General features: G+C 39.3%; 1 protein-coding gene across 6 annotated transcripts in view; it reads right to left on the bottom strand.

Moving 5' to 3' along the window:
• The window catches only part of METTL9 (methyltransferase 9, His-X-His N1(pi)-histidine), a 50,712-nt gene that overhangs the window by 16,604 nt on the left and 13,371 nt on the right, over positions 1-20,737 (bottom strand). For all 6 annotated transcript variants that reach the window (XM_015104122.3, XM_042240403.1, XM_060406193.1 and 3 more), the window contains exons 2-4: positions 19,490-19,680; positions 15,264-15,473; positions 7,496-7,680 (exon numbers count right to left, since the gene is read on the bottom strand). In XM_015104122.3, coding sequence (XP_014959608.1) covers positions 7,496-7,680; positions 15,264-15,473; positions 19,490-19,680 — 586 coding nt within the window. The remainder of the gene's footprint in view (positions 1-7,495; positions 7,681-15,263; positions 15,474-19,489; positions 19,681-20,737) is intronic.

Genomic DNA, 20,737 nt, shown 5'->3' with positions numbered 1-20,737 from the left:
GCTGATCTCCTTCAGAATGGACTGGTTGGATCTCCTTGCAGTCCAAGGGATTCTCAAGAGGCTTCTCCAACACCACAGTTCAAAAGCATCAATTCTTTGGCGCTCAGCCTTCTTCACAGTCCAACTCTCACCTCCATACATGACCACAGGAAAAACCATAGCTTTGACCAGACGGACCTTAGTCGGCAAAGTAATGTCTCTGCTTTTGAATATGCTATCTAGGTTGGTCATAACTTTTCTTCCAAGGAGTAAGCGTCTTTAAATTTCATGGCTGCAATCACCATCTGCAGTGATTTTGGAGCCCAAAAAAATAAAGTCTGACACTGTTTCCACTGTTTCCCCATCTATTTCCCATGAAGTGATGGGACCGGATGCCACAATCTTTGTTTTCTGAATGTTGAGCTTGAAGCCAACTTTTTCACTCTCCTCTTTCACTTTCATCAAGAGGCTTCTGAGTTCCTCTTCACTTTCTGCCATAAGGGTGGTGTCATCTGCATATCTGAGGTTATTGATATTTCTCCCGGCAATCTTGATTGCAGCTTGTGTTTCTTCCAGCTCAGCGTTTCTCATGATGTACTCTGCATAGAAGTTAAATAAGCAGGGTGACAATATACAGCCTTGATGTAGTCCTTTTTCTGTTTGGAACCAGTCTGTTGTTCCATGTCCAGTTCTAACTGTTGCTTCCTGACCTGCATACAGATTTCTCAAGAGGCAGGTCAGGTGGTCTGTATTCCCATCTCTTGAAGAATTTTCCACAGTTTATTGTGATCCACACAGTCAAAGGCTTTGGCATAGTCAATGAAGCAGAAATAGATGTTTTTCTGGAACTCTCTTGATTTTTCGATGATCCAGCGGATGTTGGCAATTTGATCTCTGGTTCCTCTGCCTTTTCTAAAACCAGCCTGAACATCAGGAAGTTCACAGTTCACAGTTCACATATTGTTGAAGCCTGGCTTGGAGAATTTTGAGCATTACTTTACTAGCATGTGAGATGAGTGCAATTGTGTGGTAGTTTGATCATTCTTTGGCATTGCCTTTCTTTGGGATTGGAATGAAAACTGATCTTTCCAGTCTTGTGGCCACTGCTGAGTTTTCCAAATTTGCTGGCATATTGAGTGCAGCACTTTCACAGCATCATCTTTCAGAATTTGAAATAGCTCCACTGGAATTCCATCACCTCCACTAGCTTTGTTCGTAGTGATGCTTTCAAAGGCCCACTTGACTTCACATTCCAGGATGTCTGGCTCTAGATGAGTGATCACACCATTGTGATTATCTGGGTTGTGAAGATCTTTTTGTATAGTTCTTCTGTGTATTCTTGCCACCTTTTCTTAGTATCTTCTGCTTCTGTTAGGTCCATACCATTTCTGCCCTTTATCGAGCCTATCTTTGCATGAAATGTTCCCTTGGTATCTCTAATTTTCTTGAAGAGATCTCTAGTCTTTCCCATTCTGTTGTTTCCCTCTATTTCTTTGCACTGATTGCTGAGGAAGGCTTTCTTATCTCTTCTTGCTATTCTTTGGAACTCTGCATTCACATGCTTATATCTTTCCTTTTCTCCTTTGCTTTTTGCTTCTCTTCTTTTCACAGCTATTTGTAAGGCCTCCCCTCGAATCACATAAACTGATGCTTAAGGCACAGAATTTGAGACCAAGCTAAAATGCAAAAATATCGATAAACACTTCAAAGTGAAGGACTGTGAACAAATCTGATCTAAGAAGCCACAAATAAAAATAAAGGAACAGAACAGGATGGAATGAAACAGATCTAACATGTATCAAACACCAATACTGAGACAGACATGGTTGGACACTATCCTATACACTATATTATTCCATCTTCACAACAAACCTCAAGGTAAATGTCAGCCCCATTTTTACAGATGAAACACTAAGCTTCAGGAGAGGCTCAGGCAATAAGGGCTGACCCATATTTCAAAACAGGTTAGCCCTCAAAAGCCCATACCCTTTCCACAAAGCAGTCCTGACAGAGTCTTGCTTATTTCTATTAAGACTGATGGGAGCTTTAAGACTGAACATGTCTAGTTTAACCCAAACAATTACCCTGGAAGAAAGTGAGAAAGTTGCCAAGGGCTACCCCTCAATATGTACAGGTTTATTTAGGTGGTTTCAGAGAATTCTAACAAATCTTCAAAAACAATAATCACAATGCTATTTAAACTGTTCCAGAGCATTAGAAGGAATTCAGAAATTATTTTTTACAAAATCAGCAGAACATGAGAAAGACAACATCTTCCAAATGAAAGATTAGATCAGACCGTCATTTATCAATAATATTAATGCTAATAGCTTTAATTAGAGTTTTTACAAATACAATCTAGTGATACAGAGAAGAAGACTATCCTACATAAGCGCAGAGATGTATGAGTGGATATGTATTAGAAGATTTAATAAGACAACAGAGGAAAAAACCCTGTCACCGCAGAGGCTGAAAACAAAGGTGACAGAATCCAACACTGACCCCTGACTGTGTTACGCTCTTAATAAAACAGGATTTTTGAAAAATATTCTATCTCTAGCCAAACGGCCATCTCAGGCCGAAAGACAGAATCATATTTTTCATTAAAGTAAAAACCAAAGGTTTCCACCATTTTTTAAAACATTTTCTGGAAGTAACTACAAATGAACTTGGACCAAAAAAAAAAAAAAAAAAGGCTAAAAATAAGAAGTAGCAAAACCATTTGCAGATGTTATAACTGTCTTTTTTAAGAACCCCAAGAGAATCAGTGGAGGAAACTACTGGAAACACTAAAATAATCCAATAAGGTAAACAGTTACAAAACTGGTACAAACACAAACACACACAAAAAACTGCTCTTCTTGTGTTATGCATAATATCTGGAGGGCCATTTGAGACAACATGGATAAAACCACAGGACATTATGCTAGGTGAAGTAAACTAGATACAGAAAAAGAAATACTACATGATCTCATTTATACTTGAAACTGAAACAAGTCAAACTTGTAGAACCAGAGAACAAACTGTCAGGAGCTGGTGGGTGGGGGAGCTCAGATGTTGGTCAAAGGATACAAGTTTTTAGGTGTAAGAGGAACAAATTCTGAGGACCTAGTGTATTACCTGGTGGCTACAGTTAACAACGCTAAACTGTATACTTCAAATTAGCTAAAAGAATACATCTTAAGCATTCTGCAGACACATACACAAAAGGTAACTATGTGAGGTAATGCATGTGCTAACTGACTGCAGTCATCATTTCACAATGCATATGTATACCAAATCATCATGTTGAACATCTTAAGTACAAAAAAAACTTGTCAATTATATAAAGCCAGGAAGTTTTTATAGTTTAAACAACAAAGAAAAATCCTATTTAAAATATCACACACACGATTAGAATAAACCTAACAAAGCTTGTGTAGGATCTTTATGAAGAAAATTTTGTCATGAAAGAACATAACTGAACAAATTAAAAGACATACTATTATCAGCTAGTAGACTCGTTACTCCCTAAACTAACCCATAAATATAATACAGGGGAACTAGGCAAGCTAGTGCTAAAATTTATCTGCTAAATAAATAAGCCAAGAAAAATCTAAGAGGAACTGATTAGGAAAGACTAGTACTATGCTATTAACACGCATGATGTAGTTACAGCAATTAAAATAGATTGGTATTGGCACACATACAGAAGTATAAATTTTAAGAGAACAGAGACAAACATATCATAGGCCTTCACGATAAAAGGGCTTCCCAGGTGGCACTGTGGTAAAGCACCTACCTGCCAACAGAGCAGACATAAGAGGCCTGCAAATGCAGCAGATGGAAGAGATGTGGGTTCAGCCCCCAGGTCAGGAAGACCCCCTGGAGGAGGGCACAGCAACCCACTCCAGTATTCCTGCCTGGAGAATCCCACGGACAGAGGAGCATGGTGCGCTACAGTCCATAGGTCGCAAAGAGTCAGACACAACTGAAGTGACTTAACACACATGATACATGATAAGGGTGGCATGTCAAAGCATTAGGGAAAGATTATTCAATAAATGGTACTAGGGTCACAGAGTAGCTATTTGGAAAACTAACTCTTTAACAAGGAGTTCCACTCCTAGAAATGTATCATCCAGACAATCTTAAACATTACTTCCTTCAGCCTTTTCCCTACATCACCGTCTCAATGAGGTCTTTCCGTGAGCATCCTCTTTAAAATTACAGCACCTAAACCCAACTCCCAATCCCAAGAAGCCCCTTTTTTACCTTTATTGTTTATTTTTATTCGTAACACTTATCACCAACAACATGCCATTTGTTTACCATCTGTCTTCCTCACTAGAACCAAGCTCCATGAAGACAAAAGTTCTTTGAGACCCCATGGACTACACGGTCTGCCAGGCTCCTCTGTCCGTGGAATTTTCCAAGAAAGAATATTGGAGTGGGTTGCCATTTCCTACTCCAAGGGTTCTTCCTGGCCCAGGGATTGATGGGACCTAAAGTGTGATGTACCAGGGAGATTTCTGGAAAAGGTTTCCCTCACTTTAAAAAAAAAAAAGTATGGGAGAAAATGCTTCTTTCTTTCCCAGGCTCTGTCATGCCTACACATGATGCCTGGCGCCGCATCAGCCATTTTGTAACTTCGGGGGATGTCAACACACGGAAGATGAAGAAATGAAAGCAAGTTCTGAACTTCAGTGGGTGCTTTCATCACTGAATTAACCAACCCTGGAATCACTCTTCTAAGATAAACTCTTATTTTTCAGTTGCTTCTTCTGTTTCTTGAAACAGATAACATCCCGATACCTACTTACACATGTGTGGAAGACTTGCCTAAGAATATTCATTTCACTTGTCTTTACAAAGCAAACTGCCAGTATCCATAAGTACGTCAACAGAGGCCTCATCAAGTAAAAGTTACCAATGCCCAGCGGTGTACTGGTAAATGTTTACCAATGAGCTAGAAGAAGGGAGAGTCTATTTGTAGAGTTTGCCCGTTTCCATGGTGTAAGTACTCCCCTCGAGGTCAACTTCAATAATGGCCAAGTTTAACAACCAGCTCACTAAATTCCTGCCAATACAACAATCAGCTCTCCTGAGCCTATAAAACCAGCTCCAGCACACCAATGCTTACACGCAGACAAGGACATAGACACTTACGAATAATTTCCTAGATATACTTAAGCGAAAAAGGGCAACAAAAGTATTTATAATGGGCTTGGATTATAGAATCAATTTTTTTCATGTCCAAGCATAGTTGCATAGACTATCTTTAGAAAAATAGTCAAGAAACGTGAACAAGATTGTGGAACTGGAGTGGATAAGAAAATTCATTATATACTCTCTAGGAAGCTGCTTAACACTTTTTTTTTTTAACCATGAATTACCTTTTTACAAAAATCACAATTTAAAAAAATTAAACTTTACTAAATTTTCAATATAAATTTTTGCAATATAAGTCTCCTTTTCTTGATTACATACTTTCCCCCTTTTTGATGCTTGAAACAATTCTAGTGAGATTTAACCCCTAACCAGAACTGGGTCAGTACACCAAACAAACTGAAATTAAAAAGATATATCTTGCATTTTTCCCCTAAATTGATCTAAGCAATAAAATTGCTGTTGTTCAACTTTAAGACCAATCAAAAAAACTATACCAGTAATTACTTCATCTACAATTGCTTTTGTTAAAATAAATTGATTCAGAATGCAAAGTACACTCAGATATTCTTAAACCAGTCCTGTATTCATGAACTCACACAGCAAGATCACTTTGTACCTCATAAGTCTTCACATGGGGTCACATGGAAATCATCAGGATCTAACTCAGAGAAAGGAAGCAATAACGGAGTACCACAAGCAGTCTACAAAACTTATAGGTCACTAAAGGTCACCCACAGCAACAAGGCTCTGCATCTCAGGTTTGCTCTATGTCACACACCAGACCACTTGAATTGAACAGGCAATTCGGCACATCCACAAGCAAGGAGTCTGTTTTCAGACCTTTACTAGAGTCTGCCCTCTTGTCCAGTTTAATGTCCTCTCAATTTTTAGTGTCAGAAACACAAGGAAATAGATTTCATGTTTAGACTGACGTTTCTTCCCCTGCTCATGTCCACCTCCTGCTATGCCAGGAAATAGCATTAAAGTTCCATCATGTGGTTGCCCAACAGGACACAAGAAACCCAGACCTGCCAGCTGATGACTAGTGATGGCAATGCAGTGAGAGGGAGCCGTGGTATAACTACCGAGGGAACAGCACTGAAACAGGTCAGGCCACTGAACTATCAAGGGTGACATTTCCCTACCCCACAAACTTATGCGTGGTGTGGTACTCACATGTTCAAGCAGTTTTTTCTTTACCATGACAAAATGGCTCAACAAAGGAATGTAAAAATGGAGATGCTAGATGTAGGGGCGGGAGGGGACGACATCTATTCTATCTATCCTCTTTCTACCTTCCTATGTCTAAAGAATTCTCCATTTTCCCCACCATCAACAACAAATCCACAAACATTTGGTAAACGTTAAAGACAAGCACTGAATTAGAAGGAACTAAGACCTGATGGGGGAAAAAAATAAGAACAAGAAGAAACAAAGGGGCAAGTGAGTGGCAACACAAATCCATGGTTATAAGCAAACTTGAGCATTATTCCTTAGGATGAAGATTTTTACAGGTATTTGATAACTATGATGCTAGCAAAATATTACTGGACTTCTCAAGAATGCCAACAAGTTCTTAAAGATTTATTTGAACCCAAAGTTGAACAAGGCAGTAAAAGAGGAAAAGATTTTCAAATATTAACATGTGTTACTTATATAATAAATAAATTTTACATTATTGTACAATAACTTACAAAAATGCAAATGAGGCTTAAAGTCAAAACTTTCAACATGATCTAAAATGCAAATCAAATAAGTTAAAGCCAAGTGTGAATTAATGTGACTATGGCCAAAAGTCATAATAAATATGAGGCAGTATAAAATCCAACCATTTCTTCTGAGATATTCTTCATTCAGTATTGTTAAAGAGTAAGACCATGTGACTGAAAAACCAAACGTCAAAGAAATGATACGCGTTGGGACACAAATGGTCTTCTAAAGGGAAAATGGATAACAATAGCATTTATCATTTTAGGGACAAGAGATGTAAAATACAAGATAGCTATGACATTTAACAAGTATATTCAGATAGATTAAAAGGCATCATTTACTGCTTGACTCAGCTCAAAAAGCTAATAAGTTAGTGGCGAAAGCTCCATTTAACAGCATTTCAGGCTTTTAATCTTGAGCAGGCAAATCCAGCTCAGTATTAATTATTATCACTGCAAAGAGAGTACAAAGAGAGCACTATAAAATCCACATTAAGACAAAAGTTAACTGAGGCGATATTTTACATGGGTTAACTGTACTTTGTTAAATATCAGGGTATTCTAAGAAATACCAGATCATGTCTAATTGTGCACAGCACAGAATCACAAACACCAGTGCTGGATAATAGGCCTACTAAGTGGGTGTCCACACTTACCGTTCTCCACATAGGGATGAAAGGGTAAGACCAGAGCAAGGATGACCCTGCCTCTGGTTGGCTCCAAGACACTTCTGATATCTTTTAACAAAGTCAGAGGCTGATCACAGCGGTCCAGCAAATTTAAGCAGCTGATGACATCATACTGGAACCCTGTCTTCTGCCATTCATTTATACCAAGCACTCTGGAAAAATTAGAAAGATACAAAAACCCTTAAAGACATCTTTAAAAACATTTAGATGCCAATAAAGACTTTGTCTTCCAAATCAAAGTAAGTTCAAAATCTTCATTTACAATTTATATTTGCAGTAATAATATGGCCATGCAAAAATAAACAACCATATTTCTTTAAATTCAACATTTTACCTATTTCCAAAACATACAAAGTTTCCTTTGTAAGAATTAGTATGTTGAATAAGTACAAAGATATAGATGATAAAAATGGTTATGAAACTAGAGCATCAAATTCTTGAACATCAATTAACGAACAAAGAATTCTACTTTTACTTTCACTGGGATGTAATTGTAGATTCCTAGGGTGCCTCCTATTTTAAGAATGGCAGAAGGCAATGGCAGCCCACTCCAGTACTCTTGCCTGGGAAATCCCATGGATTGAGGAGCCTGATAGGATGGGCTGCAGTCCATGGGGTCGCTAAGAGTTGGACACGATTGAGCGATTTCACTTCACTTTCACTTTTCACTGTCATGCATTGGAGAAGGAAATGGCAACCCACTCCAGTGTTCTTGCCTGGAGAATCCCAGGGATTGGGGAGCCTGGTGGGCTGCCGTCTATGGGGTCGCACAGAGTCAGACACGACTGACGCAACTTAGCAGCAGCAGCAGCAGGGTGATATAAGATATTTTCCATTTACAACCTATGATCTTTTGCGCACATCTATGTTCTAGGAGAGAGATACTATTTCATACTCTAGAATCTTCATATCTAAATAACTATAGAAAAAATAAAGCACAGGACATCCTACTACAACAGTAAGCGAGACCACGGTTAACACACCTCTCTCAGTGCTCAGTACCTCATCACACATAGTCACTCTCTCTCCTGCTCCTTCCCTCTCTCCCCTCCCTGCCTCTGCACCCTAAGAACACTTTCTAGTCCTTTACAGTGTTTTACTCACAGAGGGTAGGAATCCTTATATCAAGAGTCTGTTTGTCACAGTGTTAAGGCAATTCTATTAATTACTCACTCCTGCTTGGTTATATCAATCAGAATGTAGTAGGTGAGGCTTGGTTATATCAATCAGAATGTGGTAGGTGAGGCATGTTAAGACAGAGACAGGAGCAAAAGGAAACAAGAAAAAAGACCTTTTAAACAAGTCTTTGATCACACTGAGCAGATATCTTACGACATTTCAGAACATTTTTGCACAGCAGAATAAAAAGAAATACAAACTACTCAGATACATCTTCTTTTCAATCTATATTTTTAAAAAAACTAAAAGCCTCCTCCAAAACAACACTCTGACAAACTTCAAGGAGCTAGTCAGATTTCTGTCACTTGAAATAAGTGGGGCATTACAGCTCCAAAATCACTTTTAAAGGCTATTTGTATATTAATACCTTAGCCAAACAGCCAGTTAAATTCATAAACTTGCAGAAGACAAACTATGTATCTGATTCAAAAAAACAAACAAATAAACTTAGACCTGATTACAACAAAGCAGAAGCCAAACATCACTGGCATGTTTTAATCCAGAATAATCTCACCAAATCCATCTCAGAATCACTTGAAGATAGGTAGGTAGTTTCCATGTTGGTTAATTTGAAAGATAGACACACATGCTTATAATAGAAAATCAAAATCCTGATAGCCTTAAAACCAGGACAGTTAAAACTATACTTATAGAAGTCCAACTTCATCTTTACTTCTGTTTTGTGATTTCTACTTGTTATCTCAGTTCCACCGATAAAGACTAATTTACCAGCCCCACTCAAATTGCATATTAGCCCAGGAGTCCTAACAAGATGTTTGAATTTTCCTCTCTTATAAGAGGAAATTAGAAAAATGAAAGAAGTGGCTTGTCCAAGCTCTTGTAAATCACAAGCAGAGTAGAAATTACAACTTGGAAACTCTCCTAATAGATTATTCAAGACAATGAACCTGCTCTCTCCATATAGGTGAGAAAGAACCTAACAATCAATCTTTATATAAATGCTTCCAGGGTGGTGGGTTGAGAATGAATGGCTATCTATTCAGTTTCCAGTATCTTTCTGTTTAAAAAAAGAAGAGTCTGAACATAAGGAATAGAATTAACTACAATATTTTCCTTTCTTTTTAAGAAAGATCCTTAACCTATAGATAATGCATTAAAGTCAAGCATCTTTTAAAATTTACATTAAAGATCTTTGTTCTCTGGTGTCAAAAACATACATACAACTCCTGTCGAACTACCCGTGCAGATGTAATTCCAAGCCCATTGCCACTACCACTCTGCACCCTGCCATACGCTGGTATCCTCCACCATCTACGAAACACCATTCAGATCACATAAACTAACATTCACATTAACTTTCAGTAAAAGCAGTCTGAGGAACTAACCATGCTGCCAAAATTATTTTCCTGCCGAAGAACAGGTTTAATTTACTGTCATCTGAATTGTGGAATTCTTTGTTAGTGTACATAATCAAAACATTATTAGGTTGGTTCAAAAGTAACTGCAGGTGTTCACTGTTTAACTCTGCGATTTGATACTGGAATACACTCTTAAATAAATGTGGTTATGTTATACATCATTTTAATGTGGCCTTCTTGCTTTTTTTCTTTTTGCTAATGACTTATTACTTGCTGTTTATATATATTTTAGATTGTAGAAATGGTGTTAGACAGAAAGCAAATTCGAGTGATTTTTTTTATTCATCATAAAGCAGCAGAGACAATTTGCAACATCGACAATGCATCTGGCCCAGCAACTGCTAATGAACATACAGTGCAGTGCTGGTTAAAGAAGTTTTGCAAAGGAAACGAGAGCCTTGAAGATGAGGAGTGCAGTGGCCGCAAATGGAAGTTGACAACAACCAATTGAGAGGATCACTGAAGCTGATCCTCTTACATCTACACAAGAAGTTGCCAAAGAACTCGACATCGACTATGCTAGTCATTCACCATTTGAAGCAAATTGGAAAAGTGAAAAAGCTCGATAACTGGATACCTCATGAGCTGAACGAAAACTAAAAAATCGTCGTCTTTGAAGTGTCTTCTCTTATTGTACACAAGAACAATGAACCATTTCTTGATCAGACTGTGATGTTCGACAAAAAGTGGATTTTACATGACAACCAGCTATGACCAGATCAGTGGCTGGACTAAGAAGCTCCAAAGCACTTCCCAAAGCCAAACTTGCACCAAAACACAGGTCAGGGTCACTGGTGGTCTGCTGCCAGTCTGATCCACTATAGTTTTCTGAATCCCAGCAAAACCATTACATCTGAGAAGTATGCTCACCAAATCAATGAGATGCACAATCAATCAATGCCTGCAGCTGGCACTGGTCAACAGAATGGGCCTAATTCTTCTCCACACCAGTGCCCAACGGTATGTCACACAACCAACACGTGAAAAGTTGAAAGAATTGGGCTACAAAGTTGCGCCTCATCTGCCATATTCACCTGACCTCTTGCCAACCAACAACCACTTCTTTCAGCATCTCCACAACTTTTTGCAGGGAAAACCCTTCCACAACCAGCACGAGGCAGAAAATGCTTTTCAAGAGTTCATCAAATCCTAAAACACAGATATCTATGCTATAGGAATCAACTTATTTTTTCATTGGCAAAAATGTGTTGATTGCAACAGTCCCTTTTTGATTACTAAAGATGTGTTTGAGCTCAGTTATAATGATTTAAAATCCACGGTCCAAAACCGCAATTACTTTTATACCAAACTGATAACTGTAGAGGACCTCCCTGGTGATGCAGTGTATAAGAATCCACCTGTCAATGCAGGGACACAGGTTCTATCTCTGCTCCCGGAAGATTCCACATACTGTAGGGCAACTAAGCCCGAGCACAACTCCTGGAGCCCATGGGGTGCGCACTCTAGGGCCCACAAGCCGCCACTACTGAGTCTGTGTACCCTAACTACCGAAGCCTGCTCAGCTAGAGCCTGTGCTCCAGAACAAAAGCCGCCACCACAATGAGGAGCCCATGCACCGCAACAAAGAGGAGCCCCTGCTCGCTGCGACCAAAGAAAGTCCGCGCGAAGCAATAAAGACCCAGCAAAGACAAAAATAAATTTTAAAAACTTAAACTTAAAAAAAAGTAATTGTATAATCCATTCCTAAACATCTATGGCTCTTACAAAACAGCATTTCTAACCCAAGAAGAAAGGTATCTGTTCACAGGGTTATTATTTTCAAGAAAGTGAGTAAGTTTGCCTTCCAGGAGGATTTAAAGTACACCTTCCTTGGAGAAGTAACAAAGCAATCAGTATTGTGATAAATCCTAAACAAAAAACCAAAACACCAACAATGTAAAGAAAAGTTTTATTTTTGTTTTAAAAATCAAAACCACATCCTTAAACTTTACAATCAGGTTTTCTGGCATAAACAATAGTCAATGAAGAGGGGAAATCTGGCCATTTTCTGTTTTATTGATTTATTTCAAAAATGAAATCCAGAACCTCTATTAAAAAGCCAGGGTTTTGTGCACCCATATACTGAAGAGGAACAAAAAATAGCTACCTCCCAAAAAGACAGAAAGAAAGAAAAAAAACATGGAAGTAAGCTAAAAGTCTGCCTGGTCATCATGGATTAGGCAAACCCTACCACTTGTCCATTAAAACCTCAAACTGCACCAAAAGTTGCCACTTTTGTGAATATGCTTTTATTTCATAGTAACAACATCATGGAGGGAGTGTCAACCAGTATGAATACCCTATCTAGGTCAAATTGCAAAAAGATTTTGTTATGTGTATTAGGGGGGCAAGGTCAGCTTTTGTTGTTGTTTTATTTTGTTTCTGGCTCTCCATGCAGCTTGTGGTATCTTAGATCCCTGACCAGGGGTTGAACCTGGATCACAGCAGTGAAAAAACATGTTGAGTCCTAACCACTGGACCACCAGGGAATTCTCCCAAATTAAGTATTTTTTACATGGTGTACAAGTTTATCAGGTAACATAACATGTAAACTCTATGTGTACTGAATCACTAATGTGAACATCTGAAGTCTCATTTAAAATTCCATTTGGCCACTTAGTCTCTAGAAGGGTTTAAATGGCAGGCAAGCAAGCAAAGACATGGCTTAGGGTAGGTGGGAGAAAAATCACTTGAAGACATATTTCTAACATCTTCCTCCCCATATTCACTTCAAAACATGGAAGAGAGTCAAATTAGGAATTGGGCATGATTTAAGTCACTGTTATAACAAAGGTCAAAGCCTTGACATGGTAAATTAATTTCTAATTGAAGGAATATATTTCAAGTACCACCACACAGACCCACAAGGATCTAATCTGAGCAGACTACTGGATCTTACAAATCAACCTCACACAGGTAAGTCTGCTACAATGTCCCTAAGAGCCACTTAAACACTGACACTGACAAAGACTTGAATGCTCAAGCTCTTAGGAAGGTCAACTTCCTTTACCTTTCACTCAACTGAGTATCTCAGGCTTCGTTGTGCTTGATTACACCAGAGACTACACCCTCTTCCTCCTTCCATTTGGTAAGGAACCCGCCTGCCAGTGCAGGAGACATGATATAATCCCTGGGCCAAGAAGATTCCCTCAAGGAGGAAATGGCAAACGACGCCAACATTTTTGCCAGGAGCATTCCCATGGACAGAGGAGCCTGACATCCATACGGTTGCAAAGAGCTGGACACCACTGAAGTGACTTAGCATGCAAAACCCCACTTACAGTAACCCTTCCCCCTCCTTCCTACTTGGTATTCTCTTCCTCAGGCTAAAAAAAATCTGTTTTTTCCAAAGTTTAAAACTAATCCTGCTCCAAGAACTATGCTAATATGTTCTGTCTCTAAGGTTAGTCTGTTCCTAAATTAATCTCTTACTTACAAGCTTAGATGGGTAGGAAAGTGAGGGAGTATGTAACTGAACTTTCTAAGTCTAAGGCCGGCTTCCAAAATATCAAAGGAGGCAGGTTATATACCTCTACCTCTCACATTCTATACTCAGCACCTTCTTCTTCCACTCAACAGAATCCATATTGAATAAAGAATAACCTTCTTCCTAAGTCTCTCAAGCAGCAGATGATCTGAAAAACAAGATTTCTCACTTCATGTCCGTTTGGAAGAATATTATAAAAAAAAAAAAAAAAAAGATCAGAAAACAACAAGTATGGCAAAGATGTAGAGAAACTGGAACCCCTGTACACTGCAAGTGGGATATAAAATGGTGCAGTTGCTGTGGAAAGGTATGGCAATTCATCAAAAAATTAAACACCAACTTACCATATGATCAAGCAACTCCACTTCTGCATAGGTACCCCAAAGAAGGAAAAGCAGTGACTAAAATAGCTATCTGTATACAGCCATGTTCATAGCAGCATTATTCATAATAGCTAAAGGTAGAAGCAACCCAAGTGTCTATTGACAAATAGCTGAAAGGTAGAAGTAACCCAAGTGTCTATTGACAAATGAATGGATAAACAAAATCTGGTATATACATACAATGGAATATTATTCGGGCTTAAAAACAAAGTAGATTTTGACACATGCTACCACATGGATGAACTTTAAAACATTATGGTCATTGAAATAAGCCAGTCACAAAAGGACAAATATTGTACAATTCTTCAAGGTTTCTAGAGTAGTCACATTCATAGAAACAGAAAGTAGAACGGTGTCTTCCAGGGGCCAGGGGGACAAAAGATTGGGGAATCTGTTTAACAAGTATAAAATTTTAGTTGAGAAAGATAAAAAGGTTCTACAGATGAATGGTGATAGTGGTTATACTGCAATGTAAATATACTTAATACTATTGTACACTTGAAAATTGCTAAAGTGGTAAATTTCTTGTTACATATTTTTACCACAAATTTTTTGAAGTTTTTTTAATTAAAAAAATAAATAAAAAACAAGATTTGAGAATGTCAGGTTCAAATTAGGGAACAAGTCCCTACATTTGATCTCTCTTTTCCAAATTGTCTCTCACCTGCCTTTTTCCTCCCTGTGTGTTATGTGTTAGTCACTTAGCCATGTCCAGCTCTTTGCAACCCCATGGACGGCAGCCCGCCAGGCCCTGCTGTCCATGGAACTCTCTAGGCAAGAATACTGGAGGGAGTAGCTGTTCCCTTCTCCAGGAGATCTTCCCAACCCAGGCACTGAACCTGGGTCTCCTGCATTGCAGGCAGAGTCTTTACCATCTGAGCCACCAGGGAAGCCCTTTACTTCCCTACAGTGCCAAAATCTGAAGTTCAGAAAAACACTGCCACAGAAAGATGATTTTTCTCTCAGTTTCCACTTAACTGTAAGTTGACCCTTGAACAATGTGGTTTTGAACTGCCTGGATCCACTTACACATGACCCATATTTTTCAAAGGTAAATACCACAATACTACATGGTCTGGTGCTGGCTGAATCCATGGACGTGCAGGAACTACAGATACAGAGGGCTGACTATAATATGTGAATTAACTCCTACACTGTTCAAGGGTCAGCTGTAACATGGAAAGATTTTTTAAAAATTCCTCCTCATGGAAAATTATTTCTGATTTGTATCATTTAAATAAAATAATATTAAGAAGAAACACATCTAAAACCAAGAAGTACACTCTAAACCATGTCTAAAACTATACCTGTATTTTTTCTTCTGCAGCTGCCATATCATAGTTTCAGACAGCTCAGTGGCATAAATTTCTTCAAAATGAGGGCTCATGATTTTTGTGACTTCTCCATCTCCAGCACCTAAATCAAGAAGTCTATGGGTTTTCCAGTCTGGATTAATTTTAAGCAGTCTCTGAAACTGATCTGGTGAAAACACAAACATTGAGCCTCTTCCTAGCAACCTGGAAAAGAGAAAAAGGACAAAAATGGATGACTGTGTACGAAATAAGCCCTCCCACCCAACATCCACACAAAACAGTGACATGGCACCAACAGCCTTCTGAATTTACAAAATGCTCATTTTATAAGATTATATGGTTAAAATAGACATCGTCTATATGATTCGTGGTTAAAAAGCAAAGTTAACAAAATAAGAAAACACCTCCAAATATCATCGTCTGTCTCTGAGGCTGCAAACAGTACACCCAAAAGAGTGGGGACAGGGAGAGGAATAAAAGGTGCGAAGGCAAGAAGAAAAATGTAAGAAAATAGAATATAAGGAAATAAAAGATGACTGTGAAAAACTGAAGTCAAAATAGGAAGGAGTATACATGTATATCAGTTTAAAAAAATGTCAGGCCAACAGAACCAGACTACAACACTAGCCAATAACACTGAGCAGAAAAAGCAAATGGCAGGAGGGGAAAGCCATTTACAATATGAAACTGAACAATGAGTAGAAAAAATAGGTCTAGATAATAGATTTTTAAGAGACACTAGAGAAAAGAGGAAGAGTGGTCCTTGTGATACCAGTTAATTTGTATTTAAAAGTAGATTCATACTTGGGTCAGTTTGTATGTCAACTGGCTAGGTCTTGTTATTTCTAAAAATCCTAAAAAACCTCTAAAACTTAGTAATGTATTTGAAAATAGAGGAGTTAAAATAGAGATCAAAGAGTGCTCTAAGAAAAGCAGGTACAGATCACACCAAGTCTCAAGGAAGCATTGTCTCAGGAAATAAAATGTGTCCCTACTTAGAACTTGTTTTCTAGCTCTGAAATCCTAGTCTGTCTAGAGCAGGGATTCCAAACTCCCCGTCAGCAGCAGGAGCATTTCTTTAAATGAAGCAGATGTTACTCAGACAACGTAAAATTTAACAGGAGAGCGGAGGGTGCCAGCACTGCCAGCCCGTTTCTACCCTTTCTCTGCAGCCTGAAGCAGCTCCTACGGCGCCTCCTCTTCAGACCCAGGACAAGTCTGAAAACCACTGGTCTAGGAAATGGCAGGGAAATCTGTACTGTTCTGCTGCTTTCTGGAAACAATTAGAAGGTACAATAAGCTTGTTATGCAGTGACTGGAAGGACACGTGCAACTGGGTGTTCCTGGTAAGACTGGTTTCAGAAAAAAATTAAAATTATGGAGCGAGTTCTTCCTCTCCTTTCCCTTAGGAGAGGTCAACCAAACCGAACAATGTGTTTGCGGTAAATCTTCTGTCCCACAGAAATGTTAAAAAAAATGGGAGAGGGAAACCCTCAGAGATATTCACCAATACAACCACTTCCCAGAGAAAACTTCATCTCCTAAACTTTGTCTTTAGCTCTCAATTGTTCCTATCTTTTAATGAGAAAACAGGATGAAAAAGAAATCTGAGAAAAGGAACTGAACTTTATGAAATAGCTACATAAAACTTCACAGAGGAACCACAATCAGAACAACCAACAAGAGGTAAGAGAGGTTATAAGCTTGGAGGAGCTTGGGGGATGCATGTTGCAAATGTTGGTGCCCACCTGCCATAGAACCAAAAGTAAATTGCAAAATCATTACATGGCTTAAGCTTTCCTAATTTTAAAATAACACGCTTCCCTAGCCATATCTTTTGGAATCTAAAGACCCATGATATGATAATCATAAAATTCTAGAGCTAGAGGCCACCTGAGGTCACAGTTCATGTCAAAAGGGCACCAGAGAAAGCAGCATTGTGCTATATCCAGAGATCATGAGCAACAAAGGCTACACCAAAAGATTTAAACAAAATCTCACAACGAATTTGAAATTCATCGAGCCCAAATGACCTTTGCCCTCTAGGGAGCACTAGGTGGGAAGAGTTTTGGGTGGTCACAATGACTTGAGGGTGCTACTGTCATTTAGTGGGCAAGGTCAGAAAAGTCAGACTTCCTGAAATGTGCGGGGCAGTTCCAGACACTGAAGAATTATCCCACTTAAAATACCAAGACAATAACTTTGCTCAATACAAGGTTTCCAGCAAACACATACCACGGAAAGGTATGGCTCTCTAATTTGTCCTTAAGTCCCAAAGTTAGTGATGTCCACGTATGCACGTGTGTGTGTGCATGTGTGTATGTGATAACCATTCTAGGTTCTCTAGCCTAAGTTCTCTCTAGATTTGGCATCTACAGAGGAAGTATGCCTCCCTCCTGACTCCCACCCCACCCCAGTCCACGTGCTCAGTTATGTCTGACTCTTGTGATCCCATGGATTGTAGCCAACCAGGCTCCTTTGTCCATGGGTTTCCCAGGTAGGAATACTGGAGTGGGTTGCCATTTCCTACCTCAGGGGATCTTCCTGACCCAGGCATCAAACACCATGTCTCCTGCACTGCAGGTGGATTCTTTACCACCAAGCCATCAGGGAAGCCCACAGAGGAGGTATATCTCCTTGCAAATATCTCTATAAAAGAACACAGCTATCTCCTTTCTTGGTTTTCCCCTTTCCCACATAAAGGAAGTCCAATGCGTATCTTACTTTTTAATTCAAGAAGATTACCACACTAATTATTTCTGTAAGAGACAGCCACTCATTGTAATAAGCTACCACCACCATGGAGAGAAAGCACCAATGGGCTCAAAATTAAGCTTTCAGCTGAGAACAGGGTGCGGGGCAAGAGATGTTTCTGTTTTATTGTGGGAGGGGGCACTGAGGGTGGATGGAAGGGGTGAGGATGGGGGTTATTTAAAAAAGAAAAGCAGAAGTGCTATAGATAAGGGGAGCCAAAGGGGACTTAGTATTAGCCCTCTGACCAAAATGTGAACTCCCAGAGCAGAGAATTTTAACCAGGGGCCAAAAGGGCAGAGGTAGGAGGAAGGGTTAGAGCTTGAAATCTCCCCAAATTATAAGCAAAATGTTGAATGTAAGGACTATTTGAACAGAGAATTTCTACCTTACATCACTTTCAAAGAGGTACAGAACCCTCAAAAGGCTAAAAATCACTGCTGTGGTGGCCAGTCCTCTCCCCCAACAAAAAAGGCACAGAACAGAAATTCAATGTAGTGAATTTCAGAAACAAAATGGCAGACAAGTTGTATAAACTCAACTACCAACACAAAATAACAACTGATCGCTGAAGCCAATTTAAGGCAACTTCATATAAACAAGGAAGAAAGTCAAGTAAGAAATCCTGAGAAATGGCTCGTGGTGCCTGAAAACATATTTAAGGACAGAGGACAGACTGGGATCCAGACAAAGACATTCAGTAGAAGCTGGCTCCAAACCTGAAGAGAAGAAAGAGTGGACCCAGCCAGTGGCTGTAAGTGGTCCAACAGGCTTCTCACGCACTGAGCCCTGCCACTTCTCTCTTTGGAGTTCTGGATTCTTAGGCTTGGGGGTTTGAAAAGTTGGCTGAGAAAGGATAAAAATACTCCTACAGTGTTTTCCATAGATTTAGGTGAGAGAACCACTCGAGGGACAGAGAATTTCCTAAGTTTACAAAATCCTGCTGAGTCCAGACATCACATAAGAACAGAGGAGAATCCGTCACTAGAACAAGCCACCATTTACTGCTGGGCTGAAGTAAACTAGATCCTTCCCCAGAACACCTGCTTCTGGGAAGCGTGCTTATGGCAAAGATCTTACTCTTCAGCCTATAGCTTGGTTCCAAGTATCCTGTTCCTCTCTAATAGATCAGCAGCAGGATAGGCGTTACCTGGGAATGGGTGGAAAATTGGGACCACACAGTGTAGTCCCAGGCCAGAGCTACTGACTCGGACTCTGTACTTTAACCAGATGCCCAGATGATTTCTGTGCACATCAAAATTAGGAAGCACTGTAACTCCCATCACAGAATACAGAACAATGAGGCTGTTTATCAAGTTATAGGGAATTTTAAAAGCAACCTGCCAAGGCTGGGCCAAGGATTTTGACTACAAGTGTTGTAGTTGTGGAGATTGTCAATACCTCAACGAGGTAACTTTTCTTTCTCCTAGACCTAAGGATAAAGAAAAAATTATCCAAGATTCACTTACCCATTGATAGATGTTCTAGACATAAACAGGCTAAAAACAGATGACACGAAAGAGTGATATAATTGGATAAATAGCCAGCCCGATTTCTCAATGCTGTTGTTTAAGAAGATCTGTGTTCCTTGATCAAGGTAACTCTGAACAAAGACAGCCTGGAGTGACTCGCATAATTTCTCTCTGTTGCACACATACCACTAAAAAGAAAGAAGAATAAGAAAAATGAAAACACAGAACTGAAGCATCACCTAAAAAATCCAAAAACGAAAAACAGAAGACTAAATTGAATCTAAGATTTCCAAATACCATAAATCTCATGGCACTTTGAGAATAATAATCTCTTACACGACCTATAAGGTATAAAATACTTCCTCCTACCTAGTTTCTGGTTTAACTCTCATTACCTTCAGGGGCAGGTAAGAGACTGGAGGAAGGGTGAAGAGGCTTGAGAGTCACGCAGCTTGGTAGGTGACAGGGCCAGGCAAGCACCCTGACTCCTGGCCCTGACTTCTAGCACTATGGCCCACTGTACCCCGAGATTAAGGAAGCTCTGCTGGCCTCTCCTTCACAGAGATTCAATGCAAGAAGGCAGTAACTACCAACATTAACCTTGTTTTCTATCTAAAAACACTCGATGCAGTGATTTAACTCAAAGCCACCAAACCAATCAATAAGTAGCAGGATTTAACATTCCAGTGACCAGGGACTTCCTTGTAGTCCAGTGGCTAAGACTCCATGTTCCCAATGCAGGGGGTCCTGGTTCGATCCCTGATCAGGCAACTAGATCCCACATGCTGCATCTGAGAATTCTCATGATGCTATGAAGATCCAAGATGCCGAGTGCTGCAACTATGACCTGGTGCAGCCAAATAAATTAATTAAGTAATTTTTTAAAAAATTCCACTGACCTGATTTAGCCACCCTTTTTGTTGCGGGCTATAAAGAAACCTGTAGAAATACTGGTGTGCTTTACCAAGTAAGTCATTTAACACTCTTTAACAGACAGGAGCCAAATGTTCTTTCTTAACCTTAAGAAAGATTAAGATCTTAAGGTCATATGCAAACAATAAGAAGATAAAGTAATAACATGCTAAGAAGCAGATTACCAGGAACAGGCTCTACCCAGAACATACATTTTAGAACAAAATTCAAGGACCTCAATTGTGGCTAAAGTGTGATCTTGTGTAATAAATGTTTCCCATTTTCACTTAGAGTTAGCACACCAAGGGAGGGAGCAGCCTGTGGGGCACAGAA

This window comes from Ovis aries, chromosome 24, assembly GCF_016772045.2.
Source record: "Ovis aries strain OAR_USU_Benz2616 breed Rambouillet chromosome 24, ARS-UI_Ramb_v3.0, whole genome shotgun sequence".
Lineage (NCBI taxonomy): Eukaryota > Metazoa > Chordata > Mammalia > Artiodactyla > Bovidae > Ovis > Ovis aries.
Note: the sequence above shows the minus strand (reverse complement) of the source record. Positions and strands in the feature narration are given on the sequence as shown.